The 17,439-nt window shown below is 42.5% G+C and overlaps 1 protein-coding gene across 1 annotated transcript in view; it reads right to left on the reverse strand.

Moving 5' to 3' along the window:
* ubr1 (ubiquitin protein ligase E3 component n-recognin 1) overlaps positions 1–17,439 on the reverse strand; it is a 142,121-nt gene that overhangs the window by 81,943 nt on the left and 42,739 nt on the right. The window contains exon 14 of the mRNA XM_033026751.1: positions 5,571–5,699. Within this exon, the coding sequence (XP_032882642.1) occupies positions 5,571–5,699 (129 nt within the window). The remainder of the gene's footprint in view (positions 1–5,570; positions 5,700–17,439) is intronic.

Below are 17,439 nucleotides of genomic sequence, written 5' to 3' on the forward strand. Positions count from 1 at the left end.
GGAGGAGCATAGGGAAGACAATTAAATCAGGGAGGGGTATGCAGATATTCTAGGGTATGTTGATAACAAGGAGGTGTTGTTAGGTTTTTTGAAGAACATTAAGGTGGATTCCCCAGGGTCTAATGAGATCCATTCAATGTCATTGAAAAGGCAAAAGAGATTGCAGGAGCTTTGTCAGAGATCTTTGTATACTCTTTAGCTACAGGCAAGGCCCGACAGAACTGGAGGACAGCGAATGTCATACCTTTGCTCGGGAGATAAACCAGAAAATTACTCAATGGTGAGGGAATTAATGATAAAGACTCTGAGGGCCAGGATCTACTCACATCTGAAAATGCAGAGACTCCTTAGGGACTCCTTAAGAGGATGGAAGAGACAGTAACCCTAAGAGTTTTGCCTCCATCACAGTGAGGAGGTGCCTGGTGAACTCACTGTGGTGGATGTTAATTTGTGTTTATTGTGTGTTTTGTTGTTTATTATTACATGTAGGGCTGCAGGCAACGACATTTCGTTCAGACCGAAAGGTCTGAATGACAAATAAAGGATCTAATCTAATCTAATCTAATATAAAGTATGACTTTGTGCAGGCGAGGTCATGTTTTACAAATTTGTAATGCTGAGGCTTTAGAAGAAGGTGTTGGTGAGGTCATATTTGTAATATTGTGAGCAGTTTGGGGCCCCACATGTGTTGACATGTGAAGGATAAGAGAGTCCTCAGGAGGTATATGAGAATGTTCCTGGGGATGATTGGTCTAGATAGAGGGATGCAGAGAGAGTGTTACGAGTAGTGGGAAAGTTTAGGACCAGAGAGCACAGCCTTAGAATAATAGGATGCATTTTTAGAATGGAGATGGGGAGGAACTTCTTCAGCCAGAGGGTGGTGAATCTGTGGAAATCATTGCCACAGATGGCTCTGGAGGCCATCATTAGGTATCTTCAAAGCAAAGATTGATAGGTTCTTGATTAGGATGAGAATCAAAGGATGCAGGGCAAGGTAGGAGAACAGGGTTGAGAGGGGAAAATAGATCAGACATGATTGAACGCGGAGTAGATTCGATGGGCTGAATGGTCTAAATCTGCTCCTATGTCTAATGATCTAGAAGAGGTTCACCGGGATAGAGTCATAAGGACAAGTTGGACAAATTTGTATTTTTTTTTCTATGAAGTTTTGAAGGCTGAGGGGCAACTTGAAAGTGCATAAAATTTTGACGAGGCCTAGATAAGTTGGATAGTCAGAATATTTTTCCCAGGTGAAAATGCGAAATACTAACGGCATAGGTTTAAGGTGAGAGGGCGATTTACAAGACATGTTTTCTTTACATAGAGAGTGGTAGGTGCCTGGATGCGCTGCCAGGGTAGTTGATGGAAACATAGCAATCTTTAAGAAACATTTTGAAAGAGACATGAACAGATCAGGAATATGGGGATATAGACCATGTGCAGGCAGATGTGCAATTTGGATTGACATCATTGTCTGCACAGGTATAGTGTGCTGAAGTGTTCTATATTCTAACACAAAACAAATCCAGAAATATTCCCCAATTGGTAATTAATGAGGAATGAGGCAGTTTTATATTTTCCTTTATGAACTTGAAAAATGTTGTTATCTCTATGGTGTATAGAGATCGGTGGAAATAAACTGAATTTAGCAAACTTGCGACATTCTTAATCCAGTGCTGTCTGTAAATTCACCCAAATTATTGGGTGGTAGCAGCATACAAAGATCAGATTGATCAAATCAACACAAGTAATAAATGGTTTCCAATTCTCCAAGAGGTGGCCCTCAGTGAAATGCTAGTATGATGTTAACTTTGCCCTCAAGAACAATGGTGTCCACTGGAAAGGTCCATGGGTGATGGCAAGATTTCATCTATCTCATTTGGAAAATCTAGACTGGAACAATTTCATTGGGCCAACTAACACCTGTCACAAGGACAACATTCAATAATTCTATTTATCCAAAGTACTAAACTGGCTGTAAGCAGCTCTGAAACATTGCAAAGTTACTACAAAAGTATATTTTCCTGTCGTTTCTTTCTTGGGTTTATTCTTGGGGCCAAAAATCTACTCTCCTTTTAACAATGTTGGGAATGGTGATAGTGTGTGTGGGATTTAAAAGGAATTCTCATGATAATGACACGTGGTGCATTAAAAAAAAAAGATATTAAAAAGCACTATCTCCTTCGTGAAAACATTATACGCTGGAAATATGTTTCAGGCCAAGAGTATCTATGGATGGAGAATTATTTTTTATGTTCTATGATCGGAACATCAGGTAGCAGGTTAGGAATGAAAAAAAGGGAAGTAAGGAGAAGGTCTGTGATGTGGTTGAAATTAGGAGAAATGGAATGACAAATGTGTGATAGCATCAGCTGCAAGGAAGTGAAGGTCAGCAGATGAATGAAATTTGAAATTACAACAAAGAAAAAATGATAGGAATACAAGGGTGAAAAGACTGACTTAAAAAAGACTCAAAAGTGCTGTGACTCAACTCAGTAGGTCAGGCAGAATCTCTGGAGAACATGAATAGGTGACATTTCAGGTCAGAACCCTATTTCAGTCTGATTGTGGTGGCAGATGAAGAAGGTTGGAAAAAAGGTGGGGGCCGGACAAAGTTTGGCAAGTGCTTGATACTTACAGGCGAAAGGTTTTACAATCGGCAGATGGTTGGACAAAGGGCAGAGATGAAAAAACTAAGTGTGAAATAAGCATGGAAGAGCTGTGAATTGCAAAGCCAGGGGAAGGAATGAAGGTGGAAGGGGTCAAAGTGAGACTGGGTGCAAATCTAGATGGGGCCCAGGGAAGAGAAGGGGTAAAAAGGGGGGGGCGGGGGGGGAATAGTTCGTAGGTTACCTATACAATATCGGTGAATTCAATAGGTTGTAAGCTACCTAAGTAGAATATTTTGTGCTGTTCCTCCAGTTTGCATGTGGCCTCACTCTGGCAATGGAGGAGGCCAAGGACAGAAAGGACAGTATGGGAATGGGAAGAGGAATGGTTAGCAATTGGGAGATACTGCAGGCCTTGATGGACCAAGCACAAGTGTTCAGTGAAACGGTCGCCTAGTCCAGGCTTTGTCTCACCAATGCACAGGGGGCCACATTGCAGAGGGGAGGGGGGTGGAGGGGGGTGACCGGATGCAGTAGATGAGGTTAGAAGAGGTGCACGTGAGCCTTTCCCTCACCTTGAAGGACTGGAGGGATCTCTGCGTGGATGTGAGTGAGCTGGTCAGATACTTTCCTCTGCAACATGTCCTGTGGTTGCAGGGGAAAGTATCTGAGGAAGAGGTAGTGTGGCTGAGAGGCGAAAAGTGAACCAAGGAGTTGTGGGGGGGGGGGGGGTCAGTCTCTGCAGAAGCCAAAAAGGGGTGGGGGTGGAGAGATTTTAGTGGGACCACGCTGAAGGAGGCAGAAATGTTGGAGAATGATGTGTTTGATGTGGAGGCCTATGGACTGAAAAATAAGAACAAGGGGAACTCTATCCTTGCTTGGATGCGGAGGCTGGTGGGGTGAAGGTTGGATGCAGAATAAGGGTCTCAACCCCAAATGTCGCCTATTTCTTTTCTCCTGAAATACTGCCTGACCCGCTGAGTTACTCCAGCACTTTGTGTCTATCTTTGGTGAGGTGAAAGGCTGGATGCCGTGATTGGTGGGGTGAACCACCCCACCAGCAATCTGATTTTGCAAGATCAGCAACTTGAAACATTAACAGTTTCTCTTTTTGGTAATATTCAGATTTCCCCAACATCTTCCTCAGATTTTCAATATCTGCAGTATTTTTCGCTTCTGGGATTTTGAACAGGAGTGGATTCCAGTCAGTGACTGATGGATGCAACGATGTTCCTCTCATGTAAGAACATGTAAGATCTAATTCAAGACTCTTGAAGCAAAGAATAACACAGATGTGGATAGCAAGGAAGGTGATCTGAGGACTCCGAAGGGTATAGATCAGCTGAAAGTTGAGTGGTGTATTGGCAGAGGGAATTTAATCTCAACAAGTGCGAGGTGATGCATTCTTGAAAGTCAATATTAAGGCAAGGATGTATTCAATAAATGTAAGGCCACTGAGGAATGTAGAACAAAGGGACCTTTCGAAAGTGATACAGAGGTCAATAGGGCACTGAAGCATACATATTGCATTCCTACTTTCATTGCTCAGTGGAAGATATGAAAGTTTGAATGTTATGTGGCAGCTTTATTAAACTGGTTAGGCTGCATTAGGTGTATTTTATGCAGTTCTAGTCACCACATCACAAAGGAGGTGACTGCACTGGGGACAGTACAGATGATTTACCAGGACGTTGCCAGATGACTTTAGTTATGGGTAATAATTGGATAAGCTGTCCTTGTTTTCCCTGGAACAAAGGAGGCTGAGCTGCGATGTAATAGAGGTATATAAAATGATGAGGCATAGACAGGGTAGTCAGAATCTTTTCCCCATGGTAGGGCTTTCAAAAACAAGAGGGCAAAGTTTTGTGGGAGGAAGGAGTTTTAAAGGGGATTTAGAGGGAATATTTAAAAAACACAACATGTAGTTGATATCTGGTGGCAGAGGAGGTGGTGGAATCAGATACAATCATTATGTTTAAAATACATTTGGGCAATCACTTAAATAGGCAAGTGATATAAGAATACTATCCTCATGGAATTAGTGTGGATGGGCAAAAAGGTCCCATATGAACGTGGTGGACTGTTTCTGTGCTATATACATATCTCTGCCACTCTACGTTGGAAACTAGCCAGCACTGTACTAACCCTGACCTTTTCCTTTTGCTCTTTCTGCCCAACCTTTTCTTAGCAACTTCAAACTTGTTTCATTTCTGATTTGTCCCAGTTCCGCTTCAGGATCAAAAACTGAAATGTTCACTTTCTCTCCCCACAGATGCTGAGCATTTCCAGCGTTTCATGCTTTCACCTGCATATTGGTGTAAGATTGTCAGTCCTCTGATCAACTAATTTCACTCTACAATTTGAAAATGACTGAGAGATCTACTTCTGGAGAGCTTCCAGCTCAGAATGATCTCATCACAACCACTGCACAGACCATCTTCAAAATGAGAAACAACAAAATCTGTAACAACGTATCAAAAGTTATGTCAAATTTGAAAGGTGCAAGGGCAAAAGCATAGGACAGTTACATCTTTCATATCAAATTAACCCCTGCTGTAATGCCCATTAATTGGCATAGCCTGTTAGAATCGCACAGCTATTCAGTCCATTTGTGAAGAGCTAGACAGAGAGAAATTCTGGAGCCAGGATCTCAAACAACTATAGCTAGAGATTTGCTTTTCTGTTCCTTCTTGATTAGATCACTGCCTTATTGGTTTCTGACAATTACCCTTTGTTTAATCTAATCTCAGGGTTCAGAACATGCTATTAAATTAGCTTTTTTGCAGCCGATGGTGCCGAGCATACATTATGTTTGCTTATCTATATTCCACAACGAATAGCTGACGCAGAACATGTACATTGATGTAAACAGGTTACATTTATTTACTTTCTTTCAGTTGCTGTAGCATGCGAAACCAAAAAATATATTTAGATATTGAAAGGCAAAATCATAGTACTTACATCAGATGCACACCATTCCTGTACCATGGACAGAATACATTTCAGAAGCATTTGGATAGTGAATGCTGGCTCCCATTCAGGCTCTATTTCAAGGTGTTGCCCAATCTGTCGGCTCACTGGCTCCATGTTCTGTAAGCAGGGCATAAAATTAATTGTCTCACTTTTTCCCCCCCACCAAGGAAAGAATGAATTCCTTCATCAAATGCAAATTCCTGATTACTGCATTCAAACAATAAAATCAAAGCAAAATTACTGACAAACAAAATGACAATCTGTTCCTTCATAAATTTGGATAACATTGACCATTCTAAATATTTTTTTTATAAATAACACAATTTTTTGTCAAACTGACAATTAGAATGTCAATAGGAATTCGAAGTTAAAACTCCATCCCACCATAACGTATATTTTAAACCGCATCCAGAATGTTGATACGGCCAGTAAAAGAACAAGAGCCTCTGTCCTATTACAGTCAGACATGGTTTCTGTGATTCAGTTTGCAGGCTGGGAAGGACTAGGCCTGTTACTCCAAATGGAGTGTTTCCTAAAACAAAAGGGACCATAATCTATTCCTAAAGCAATTAATCTCTGCTGGAGTGATAATAGTCAGAATCAGAACTGATCAAAATGGTAAATTTGGCTATAGATAAATAACAAGCATGATGGGTACAAATGTCACTGATTGATTGGTTGAATCATAAGGAAGTTTTATTATGATCAGTTGCTAACCAGAGGTAGACGTCTCATCTCTGAATGGCCAGAAGATAATAGTAAATGTTTAAAGGTCTGTTATGCAAATCCTTACGTGTAACTTTAGCATTGGATAATATTGGTTACATAATTATGCTAATGCTAAGTTGTGCTAATTTCACCTTGGAAATCTGTATCTGAGCAATTTTTAAATCAGTGAACTAAGGAAATGACTGCAGTGTGGAGAATGGTTCACTCCCACTATTAGAGTTTATATTTTTAATGAACACTTAACCCCAACTCCATTCATTTTTTATTTGAGAGTTGACAAAATAACATTTATACAGAATTACCGAGGGACAGAAATACGAATCCTCGACTTCCTCACCAACAGACCATGATCAGTACGAAACAGTAACACTTCCTCAATAACACAGGAGCACATCAAAGCTGTCTGCTCAGTTCCCTGCTCTACTCTATCTATACCCATGACTGTGTAACCAGACACAGCTCCAACACCATCTACAAATTTACAGACAACACATGGATGGTATCAGAGTACAGATAACAGAGTACAGGATAGAGATTGATAATCTGATTGAATTATGTCCTAATAATAAAACTGCGTCCAATGTAAGCAAGATCAAGGAGCTGATTGTTGACCAGAAGGGAAAAGGCAGAAATCCATGATCCTGTCTTTAATCAGCAGTGGAGAGATTCAACAGCTTCAAGAGTCAAGGACCTAACAGCCCTTCCAGGTGTGGCAGAGGTTCACTTGCACCTCTTCTTATCCAGACTTCTCCATTTGATGCTCACAATGCAGCGTCCTCTAAATTGCTGAATCCAAGTAGTGCCTGTGCTCTGCTCACAATGACCATCTCGAGCTTCTGGTTGCTTGTTATTTTTACCTTTCTTCTCTTCTCACTACCACACCGACCTATCTGGCATCTGTATTCTCCATTGTTACGGAGACCAAATGTAAATTGGAGGAACAACATCTCAAATTCCACTTGGGTAACTTACAACTCAATGGATATTGAATTTTACAATTTCAAGTAACCCATACATCCGATGCTCTCCTCCCACACACACTCACCTATTCACCTAGTTTTTTTTCCCCCCTTTGTTCATTCCTCCCATCCCCTCTCCCATTCAAGTTCCATCTACCCAACATCCCTTCCCCATCTGGCTCCACATATCACCTACCAACCTCTGTCCCAACCTTCCCAGGTTCCAGTTACCCATTATCCCCACGTCATCTGGTTTCACCCATCAGCCAGCAGACTCTATCCCACCACCCATGACCTGCTACATGCTGGCAGTCTTTCCCGTTTCCTCTCAGACCCGATTCAGAATCTTGACCTGAGAAGATAACATATCATTTGCCTCCACAGATGCTCTGAAACTGAGTTCTTCAAGTGTGTACGAAGGAACTGCAGATGCTGGTTTACACCGAAGATAGACACAAAATGCTGGAGTAACACAACGGGACAGGCAGCATCTCTGGAGAGAAGGAATGGATGATGTTTTGGGTCAAGACCATTCTTCAGACTTCTTCAAGTGTTCTGCTTTTGTTCTAGTACCCAAGGACCATGGGTTTGAATCCCTGCTCAGTCAAAAACATTTTACTAACATCTCATGTACAGTGCATTCAGAACGTATTCAGACCCCTTCGCCTTTTCCACATTTTGTTACGTTACAGGCTTATTTTAAAATTGATTAAATTCATTTTTTTAATCATCAATCTACACACAATAGCCCAGAATGAAGAAGCAAAAACAGGTGTTTAGAAATTTTTGCAAAGTAATTAAAAATAAATAACTGAAATATCACATTAACATGTATTCAGATCCTTTGCTATGACACTCAAAATTGAGCTTACGTTCATCCTTTTTCCATTGATTATTCTCGAGATATTTCTACAACTTGATTGGAGCCCACCAGTGGTAAATTAAATTGATTGGACATGATTTCGAAAAGCACACACCTGTCTATATAGAAACATAGAAAATAGGTGCAGGAGTAGGCCATTCGGCCCTTCTGCACCGCCATTCAATATGATCATCCAACTCAGTATCCTGTACCTGCCTTCTCTCCATACCCCCTGATCCCTTTAGCCACAAGGGCCACATCTAACTCCCTCTTAAATATAGCCAATGAACTGGCCTCAACTACCTTCTGTGGCAGAGAATTCCACAGATTCACCACTCATTGTGTGAAAAATGTTTTTCTCATCTCGGTCCTAAAAGATTTCCCCCTTATCCTTAAACTGTGACCCCTTGTTCTAGACTTCCCCAACATCGGGAACAATCTTCCTGCATCTAGCCTGTCCAACCCATTAAGAATTTTGTAAGTTTCTATAAGATCCCCCTCAATCTTCTAAATTCTAGCGAGCACAAGCCGAGTCTATCCAGTCTTTCTTCATATGAAAGTCCTGACATCCCAGGAATCAGTCTGGTGAACCTTCTCTGTACTCCCTCTATGGCAAGAATGTCTTTCCTCAGATTAGGAGACCAAAACTGTAGGCAATACTCCAGGTGTGGTCTCACAAAGGCCCTGTACAACTGCAGTAGAACCTCCCTGCTCCTATACTCAAATCCTTTTGCTATGAATGCTAACATACCATTCACTTTCTTCACTGCCTGCTGCACCTGCATGCCTACTTTCAATGACTGGTGTACCATGACACCCAGGTCTCGTTGCACCTCCCCTTTTCCTAATCGGCCAACATTCAGATAATAGTCTACTTTCCTGTTTTTGCCGCCAAAGTGGATAACCTCACATTATCCACATGATACTGCATCTGCCATGCATTTGCCCACTCACCCAGCCTATCCAAGTCACCTTGCAGCTTCCTAGCATCCGCCTCACAGCCAACACTGCCCCCCAGCTTCGTGTCATCCGCAAACTTGGAGATGTTGCATTCAATTCCCTCGTCCAAATCATTAATATATATTGTAAATAGCTGGGGTCCCAGCACTGAGCCTTGCGGTACCCCACTAGTCACTGCCTGCCATTGTGAAAAGGACCCCCATTTACTCCTACTCTTTGCTTCCTGTCTGCCAGCCAGTTCTCTATCCACATCAATACTGAACCCCCAATACCGTGTGCTTTAAGTTTATATAAGGTCCCACAGTTGACAGTGCATGTCAGAGCAAAAACCAAGCCATGGAGACGAAGGAATTGTCTGTAGACCTCCAAGACAGGATTGTGTCGAGGCAAGGGGAAGGGTATAAAACAATTTCTGCAGCATTGCAGGTGCCGAAGAGCACTGTGGCCTCCGTCATTCTTAAATGGAAGAACTTTGGAACCACCTTCATTGAGCTGGTCGCCCGGCCAAACTGAGCAACCGGGGGAGAAAGGCCTTGGTCAGGGAGGTGACCGAGAACCCGGTGGTCACTCTGACAGAGCCCCAGAGTTCCTCTGTGGAGATGGGAGAACCTTCCAGAAGGACAACTATATCTGCAGAACTCCACCAATCAGGCCTTTATGGTAGAATGGTCAGACGGAAGCCACTCCTCAGTAAAAGGCATGAGAAACAAGATTCTCTGGTCTGATGAAACTAAGATTGAACTCTTTGGCCTGAATGCCAAGCGTCACGTCTGGAGGAAACCAGGCACCGCTCATCACCTCGCCAATACCATACCTACGGTGAAGCATGATGGTGGCAGCATCATGCTGTGGGGATGTTTTTCAGTGACAGGAACTGGGAGACTAGTCAGGATCGAGGGAAGTACAGAGAGATCCTTGATGAAAACCTACTCCAGAGCGTTCAGGACCTCAGACTGGGACAACAATCCTAAGCACACAGCCAAGACAATGCAGGAGTGGCTTTGTGACAAGTCTGTGAATGTCCTTGAGTGGCCCAGCCAGAGCCCAGACTTGAACCCGATCGAACATCTCTGGAGGGGCCTGAAAATACCTGTGCATCGATGCTCCCCATCCAACCTGACAGAGCTTGAGAGGATCTGCAGAGAAGAATGGGAGAAATTACCCAATACAGGTGTGCCAAACTTGTAGCATCATACCCATGAAGACTTGAGGCTGTAATCGCTGCCAAAGGTTCCTCAACAAAGTACTGAGTAAAGGGTCTGAATACTTATGTAGTTATTTCTTATTAATTACTTTTGCAAAAATTTCTAAACACCTGTTTTCGCTTGTTTATTATGGGGTATTGTGTGTAGATTCTTGAGGAAAAAATAGAATTTAATCAATTTTAGAATAAGGCTGTAACGTAACAAAAAGTGAAAGGGTCTGAATGCTTTCTGAATGCACTGTATGCTTAAATTATCACAAGTTTCAGTTACTATGGAAATGTACCAAAGTGGCCAAGAGATGATTTACAGCTACTAACTGCATCAATAATGCAGGTTTTCAAAGGGTTATTTCTCAAAACATCGGATTCCAGATAAGTAACCCTAATCTCTATCATCATGCTAATTCACCAAGATACCAATTCGGAATAATGATCAGAGGACTCAATGCATGTGGAGCAGTTCAGCAACACAATATATTCTCAAAGGAAGGATAAAATGGATCATTCAGAAGGAAAAATAAATATATGATACATAAAAGGATTGTGTGGGAGTGCTCCAACAACATTTTATCAGCTGGGTAAGTGGGCTGAGGAAAGGCTAATGTAGTTCAATGTTGATATGTGCAAGGTGTTGCGTTTTGGGAAGTCACATCCAACACATTGTAGCAGCACCAACCACAATCCCACCACTACCTCACAGTAAATGGTAGCCCGGGGGGGGGGGGGGGGGGGGGGGGGGAAGAGTGTTGTAGAGAAGAGGTATCTAGAAGTACAGGTGCATCGTTCCCTCAAAGTGGCTTCACAAGTAGATAGGGTGGTAAAGGATTTTGATACATCAGTCGGGGTATTGAGTATAGAAGTTGGGACGTTTTGTTACAGTTGTACAAGTGACTGGTGAGGCTGCATTTGGAGCATTGTGTTGAGTTTTAATCACCCTGCTGTAGGAAGGATGTCATTAAGATGGAAAGAATGCAGAGATGATTTATAAAGATGTTGGACTCGAGTACAAGGAAAAATTGGACACCCTAAAGATTTTATTCCTTAGAGTGCAGGAGGCTGAAGGGGGTGATCTTTTAGAGGTGTATAAAATCATAAGGTGAATAGATAGCATAAATGCAGAATAAGACCCAGAGGACAGAATTTTAAGTTACGAGGGGCATGATTTACTAGGAACCCGAGAGGCGATTTTTCACTTGGGGGAGGGAGATGGTGAGTATACGTAAAGAGCCGCCAGGAGGACGTTGAGGGAGGTACAACATTTAAAAAACACTTAGATAGGTACATGGATAAGAAAGGTTTTCGAGTGATATGGGCCAAACACAGCAAATGGGACGAGCTTAGAAGAGGCATCTTGGTTGGCATGGATGAGTTGGGCCAACAGGCCTGTTTCCATACTATATTACTATGATTATATGTTAAATCAGCTTTGAAATACACATTACTATGAAATGCAGGAAAAAAATGAATATGGCATTCCATAGACAATATTGTAGCACAGTAGGAGTAGGCCATTTGCCCTTTGAGCCAGCACCGCCATTCAATGTGATCATGGCTGATCATCCCCAATCAGTACCCCGTTCCTGCCTTCTCCCCAAATCCCCTGACTCAGCTATTTTTAAGAGCCCTATCTAGCTCTCTCTTGAAAGCATCCAGAGAACCTGCCCCAACTGCCCTCTGAGGCAGAGAATTCCACAGACTCACCACTCTGTGAGAAAAAAGTGTTTACTCATCTCCGTTCTAAATGGACTCCCCCAACATCTGGAACATGTTTCCTGCCTCTAGCGTGTCCAAGCCCTTAACAATTTTATATGTTTCAATGAGATCTCCTCTCATCCTTCTATACTCCAGAGTGAACAAGCCCAGCTGCTCCTTTCTCTCAGCATATGACAGTCCCGCCATCCCGGGAATTAACCTTGTAAACCTACCTAGGGTAAATAACTGGAGAGGATTTCCAAGCAAAAAGATACTTGCTTTTATAAAGATGGGGTTAATTAGAATTAGTCAGCATGCCTCTGTGCATGGCAGAACAAATTTGATTGAATTATTTGAAGTAGCCAAGAAGGTCAACGAGGGCAAGGTTGTAGATGTTGCCTATACGGACTGCAGCAAGGCCTTTGATAAGGTTCTGTAAGGATAGTTGCTCTGCAAAGTTAGATCACATAGGAGAACTAGCTAATTGCCGACATGAATTGGGTAGATGGTAGGAAGTAGAGAGTGATGGTGAAAAGTTGTTTTTGAGCGTGGAGGCCCATGACTAGTGGTGTGCCTCAACGGTTGGTTCTGGGCTCATTGTTGTTCATCATCTATATCAACGGTTTGGATGAGAATGAACAAGGCATGATTAGTGTGTGTGCAAAGGACACTAAAATAGATGATAGTGTACAGGGTGAAGAAAACAATCAAGAACTACAGTGATATCTTTAAACAAATGTCAGTATTGTGCCCCAAGATATAGGAAGGGTAAGAACGGTTTGAACATTGATATTAATGGACATAGTCAGAGAAGTAGCAGTTTTGCAGAGCCAAGAGTCTAAATTGTTGACCAGCAACCAATGACAGATTATATATAGAATATTAAAAATCTCTATTTTAATCAATCCTATGCAGTCCTTTCCTGTCCTATTTATATTTAAGATTGTAGGCAACCCTGCCTAAACTTATAACATTATACCTTTTGCAAACTCTCTTTCCTCAAGGACAATTCCTGTGCAATGTCTTCTCAAGGTTCCCATGTCCACTATTCTCCAATGGTCGCACTGACAACTTTCATAACCCATGACCACATTAACCATCTGGAAATTCCTCTCCCTCAAGATTTTTTAGTTTAAGACTTTATAATTTACGAACCTATCTCAATGTTGTATTATTAGTAAATTATTCCATTCTTCTATATCATGTTTTTTTTTCTTATTCTCTATTAAAAAAAACTAGAAGCAGTCAATATACAACTGATAATATTAGTGATGTATGACTGACTGATATCCATGAAATGTTTTTATTATATGTACTTGCTTCTAATAAAAATATATTTTTTTTAAATAAAAAAATAAAAAAAGATGTTTTAGTCATGCAACATGGAAGTTGAACATTTGGCCTATCATGACCATGCCGAACATTCTAAGTATTCAACACTCTCTGGGTGAACACATTACCCTTCAGATCAACTCTAAATCTCTTACCCCGCATCTTAAACCTGCGTCCTTTAATTTTATTCAATTCTACTAAGAGGAAAACATTTCTGTAGTCCATCCTATCAATGCACTCAATCATGTCACCTTTTCAACTCCTCTGCATCAGACTAAACAAACCTAACCTCTCAGTCTCTCTTCATAACTGAAACGCTTTATCCTAGGCAACATCCAGGTGAATCTCCTCTGGATCCTCTCCAGTGCTATCACATCTTTCCTATTGTGTGGTGACCAGAGCTACACACAGTACCTCAGCTGAGGTCTCAGCTATATTTAAAAAGGTTGGAGCATAATTTCCCTGCTCTTGTATTCAAGAAGTCAAATTTATTGTCATATGCACGAGTACAGCGAAAATCTTGGTTACAACAACATCACTGGCACACAGACAACACACTAAAACATAAATGATACTTACAATTTCTAAAACAGAGACTAAACAAAAAAAAAAACAGACATTAGATCAGAACACAATTAGTCCACCACACTCTGTGGCCTCTTATGTTCTTGTACATTGGAATTGCCATTTCATGCCATGAAGCAATCAGACAGAATATTTTCTGCAGTACATTTGTAGTTACTTTTGGAATATTTGGTAACATGCCAAGTCTTTTTTAACTTCTACAAAAGAGACGTGGCCTTCTGCATGATTACATCTACATATTGGACTCCGAATAGGTCATCCGAGACGTTAACGCCCATAAGATCTGAAGCTGCTGACTCTCACAACCAAAGATCTTAGAGCAGAGCAAGATGGGTTACTCTCACGCAAACGCGTAGTACGCTCATGGGCAGATTCATGGGTGATTATAGTACCCATTTTAGCAACCAGCCCCCACCATCTTGTTCCGCCATCTTGCTCCGCCATCTTGTTCCGGCCAAAGATCGGATCTTTGTTTCCGCAGCGGGAGAGGGAGTGAGCGGCCCGGGGAGAGGGGGTGCGCGGCCCGAGGCAGCGGGGAGAGGAGGTGCGCGGCCCGGGGCAGCGGGGAGAGGGGGTGCGCGGCCCGGGGCAGCGGGGAGAGGGGGTGCGCGGCCCGGGGCAGCGGGGAGAGGGAGTGTGCGGCCCGGGGCAGCGGGGAGAGGGAGTGTGCGGCCCGGGGCAGCGGGGAGAGGGAGTGTGCGGCCCGGGGAGAGGGGGTGCGCGGCCCGGGGCAGCGGGGAGAGGGAGTGTGCGACCCGGGGAGAGGGGGTGCGCGGCACGGGGCAGCGGGGAGAGGGGCATAGGAGGGGGGGGGGAGACATTGTAGTGTGGGGGCAGGCGAGTGAGTGCTGGGGGGAAGAGTTGAGGGGTGGGATAAGGCCTATTGTGTGTGAAGTTGCGGGGAGGTTTACAATGTTTCTTATTTAATGTCCCTTGTCTAGTCTGAAATAAAGTTCATCATTGGATCAGAAGAAATATATTTGTGTGTGTTATATGATTATATACATTTATATCACATTCATGTATGTGTGTTTATAAACATTTTATTCTTTAACAAGAATTAACAGAATTATGAACTAACAGAATTATGAATCTAACCCTATATCACACACAAAAACTTCCCCCGCAATGTCAATTACCCTGCGAGTCGGGTCGGGTAGGTTCCGGTTACTACAAAATCAACTCAAACACTGCTTGTGAGCCATTTAAAAAGAAATGATTTAAAAAACATTAAAAAAGACAATTACCAGAGTCAAATTTTATTCTTGACAAGAAGTATGAACTGACAGAATTATGAATCTAACCCTATATCACACACACACAAACTGTTGCCCCGTAACATTGATTACACTACGAGTCGGGTCAGGTAGGCTCCGGTTACTAAAATTGGCGGTGAAAAATGCCCAGGATCCCCTCCGTAACGTACTACATGTCAGCCCATTGTATTTCATAGGAGTGGCCTATCTTGCTCTGCTCTAAGATCTTTGCTCACAACCACCAACCCAACAATGAAAACTGGCGTGTAGTCTCGCAACTTCCCCTTTTCGGAGGTCAATTTCTTCCCTGGTCTTTTTGACGTGGAGCCAGAGGTTGCGGTCATGGCACCACTCAATCAGTTGTTCCGTCTCTCTCCTGTACGCTGACTCATCGCCACCTATGATTTGCCCAACCACAGTGGTCTCGTTGCCAAATTTATTCATGGTTTTGGAGCTGTGCTTAGCTACACAATGATAGGTGTAATGAAAGTAGAGCAGGGTGCTAAGCACGCAGTACTGAGGTGCACATCAGGACTGTTGATAGTCACCAAGAAGATGTTGTTACCGATTCAAACTGATTGAGGTCTGCCACTGGCGATGTCAGGGATCCAGATACAAAGGGAGGGTCATAGGCCCAGGTCTTGGAGACTGGTGGTGAGTTTAGAGGGGGGTGATGCTGTCGTCACTGAACATCAGCCAGATGTATGTGTTCCTGTTATTTAGGTTCTCTGGAGCAGAGTGGAGAGCCAGTGAGATAGCATCTGCTGAGGTCAGGTCCTAAATGATTTTTTTTCATCAGTATTCACACAAAAAATGGACTTTGTAGTTTGAGAACAGTGAAAGGAAGGTAAAATTGTACTGCAAGTCTCAATAAATAAAAAGGTACTCGATGCCTTGGTATGCTTAAAGGTGGATAAATCCCCAGAGCTGAGGAGATTTATCACCGGCTCCTATGGGAGTGAGGGAAGAGTTTGCTGAAGCTCTGGCTGAGATTCATATATCTATGCAGCCACAAATGAGGTGCTGGATGGCTGGAGAATGGCAAATATGGTTCCTCTTTTCAAGAAGGGCAGCAGGGAAAAGGCACAGGATCAATGATCATTTGTTAAGGCACAGACTATTCAGAGATGGTCAACATGGCTTTGTCACGAGCAAACGTTGTTTGATCAGCTTGATTACATTTTTTACAAATTTATTGATACCATAGCAGCCGGAGATAAATCTCATCAGCTCTGGGGATTTATCCACCTTTCAGCATATTAAGGCATCGGTATCCCAGCACCGGTTGAGATACTAAGTTACTAGTCCAAACTATCTTTCAATCATGTCTCAGTGATGCCAACAATATTGTAGACCCCATGTTAATTAAAGCTCTGATTTTACCTCACTAGTTAGTTTCCTTGCATTATACTAGATATCATTTTGCTTTGTAATTCTCTCGTGTGTGAGTATATACCCTCCTTGTTCTTCCCACCGGACTTACCTTTACCCCTCCAACTAACTGTATTTCTCCATCTGAACATCAACTCTCAGCCCCATTCCCTTGCCACATGACTTTAAATCTTTGCCAATAACCTCCGAACTAGAATGTTGGTCCCATTCTGATTTAGGTGCAAACAGTCCCTCTTGTACAGAGGAGCCTAGTCCATTTCCTTTCATTGGCACTTTATTTAAAATGCCTCTAAACTCCCACAATGGCTCTACAATGGAGCAACTGGAGTATTTTCTGGTGATTATGGAAAATCTAGACACTCTCATTGTATAATAACTCAAATACATGTTGCAGAGTGCAACATATCCTGTCCCATTATCTCCATCTTTTGCTATTTATCTATTTATTGAGAACCTGAAGTTAAATTAGTTTGTTTGCTTTTTTAAAATTAGGAGTGCAAAAGAGGTCAGAACTGCAAGACCTCAGAGATTTCACAGGGTTGTTGGGTGGAGTAGCTGCAGAGATAAGGAGGGGCGAAGTCATGGAGAAATCGGGAAAACAAGAATGCGCCACAAAAAATAATAAGCTGCATTTTCAGCCAACCATGTAGTTTAGTTTTGTTTAGAAATACAGTGAGGAAACAGGCCCTTCGGCCCACCGAGTCTGCGCCGACCAGCGATATCCGTACACTAACACAATCCTACACATTAGAACAATTTACAATTATACCAATCCAATTAACCTACAAACCTGTAGGTCTTTAGAGTGTGGGAGGAAACTGGTGCATCCGGAGATAACCCACAAGGTCACGGGTAGAACGTACAAACTCCGTACAGACAGCACCCG

This window comes from Amblyraja radiata, chromosome 9, assembly GCF_010909765.2.
Source record: "Amblyraja radiata isolate CabotCenter1 chromosome 9, sAmbRad1.1.pri, whole genome shotgun sequence".
Classification (NCBI taxonomy): Eukaryota; Metazoa; Chordata; class Chondrichthyes; order Rajiformes; family Rajidae; genus Amblyraja; species Amblyraja radiata.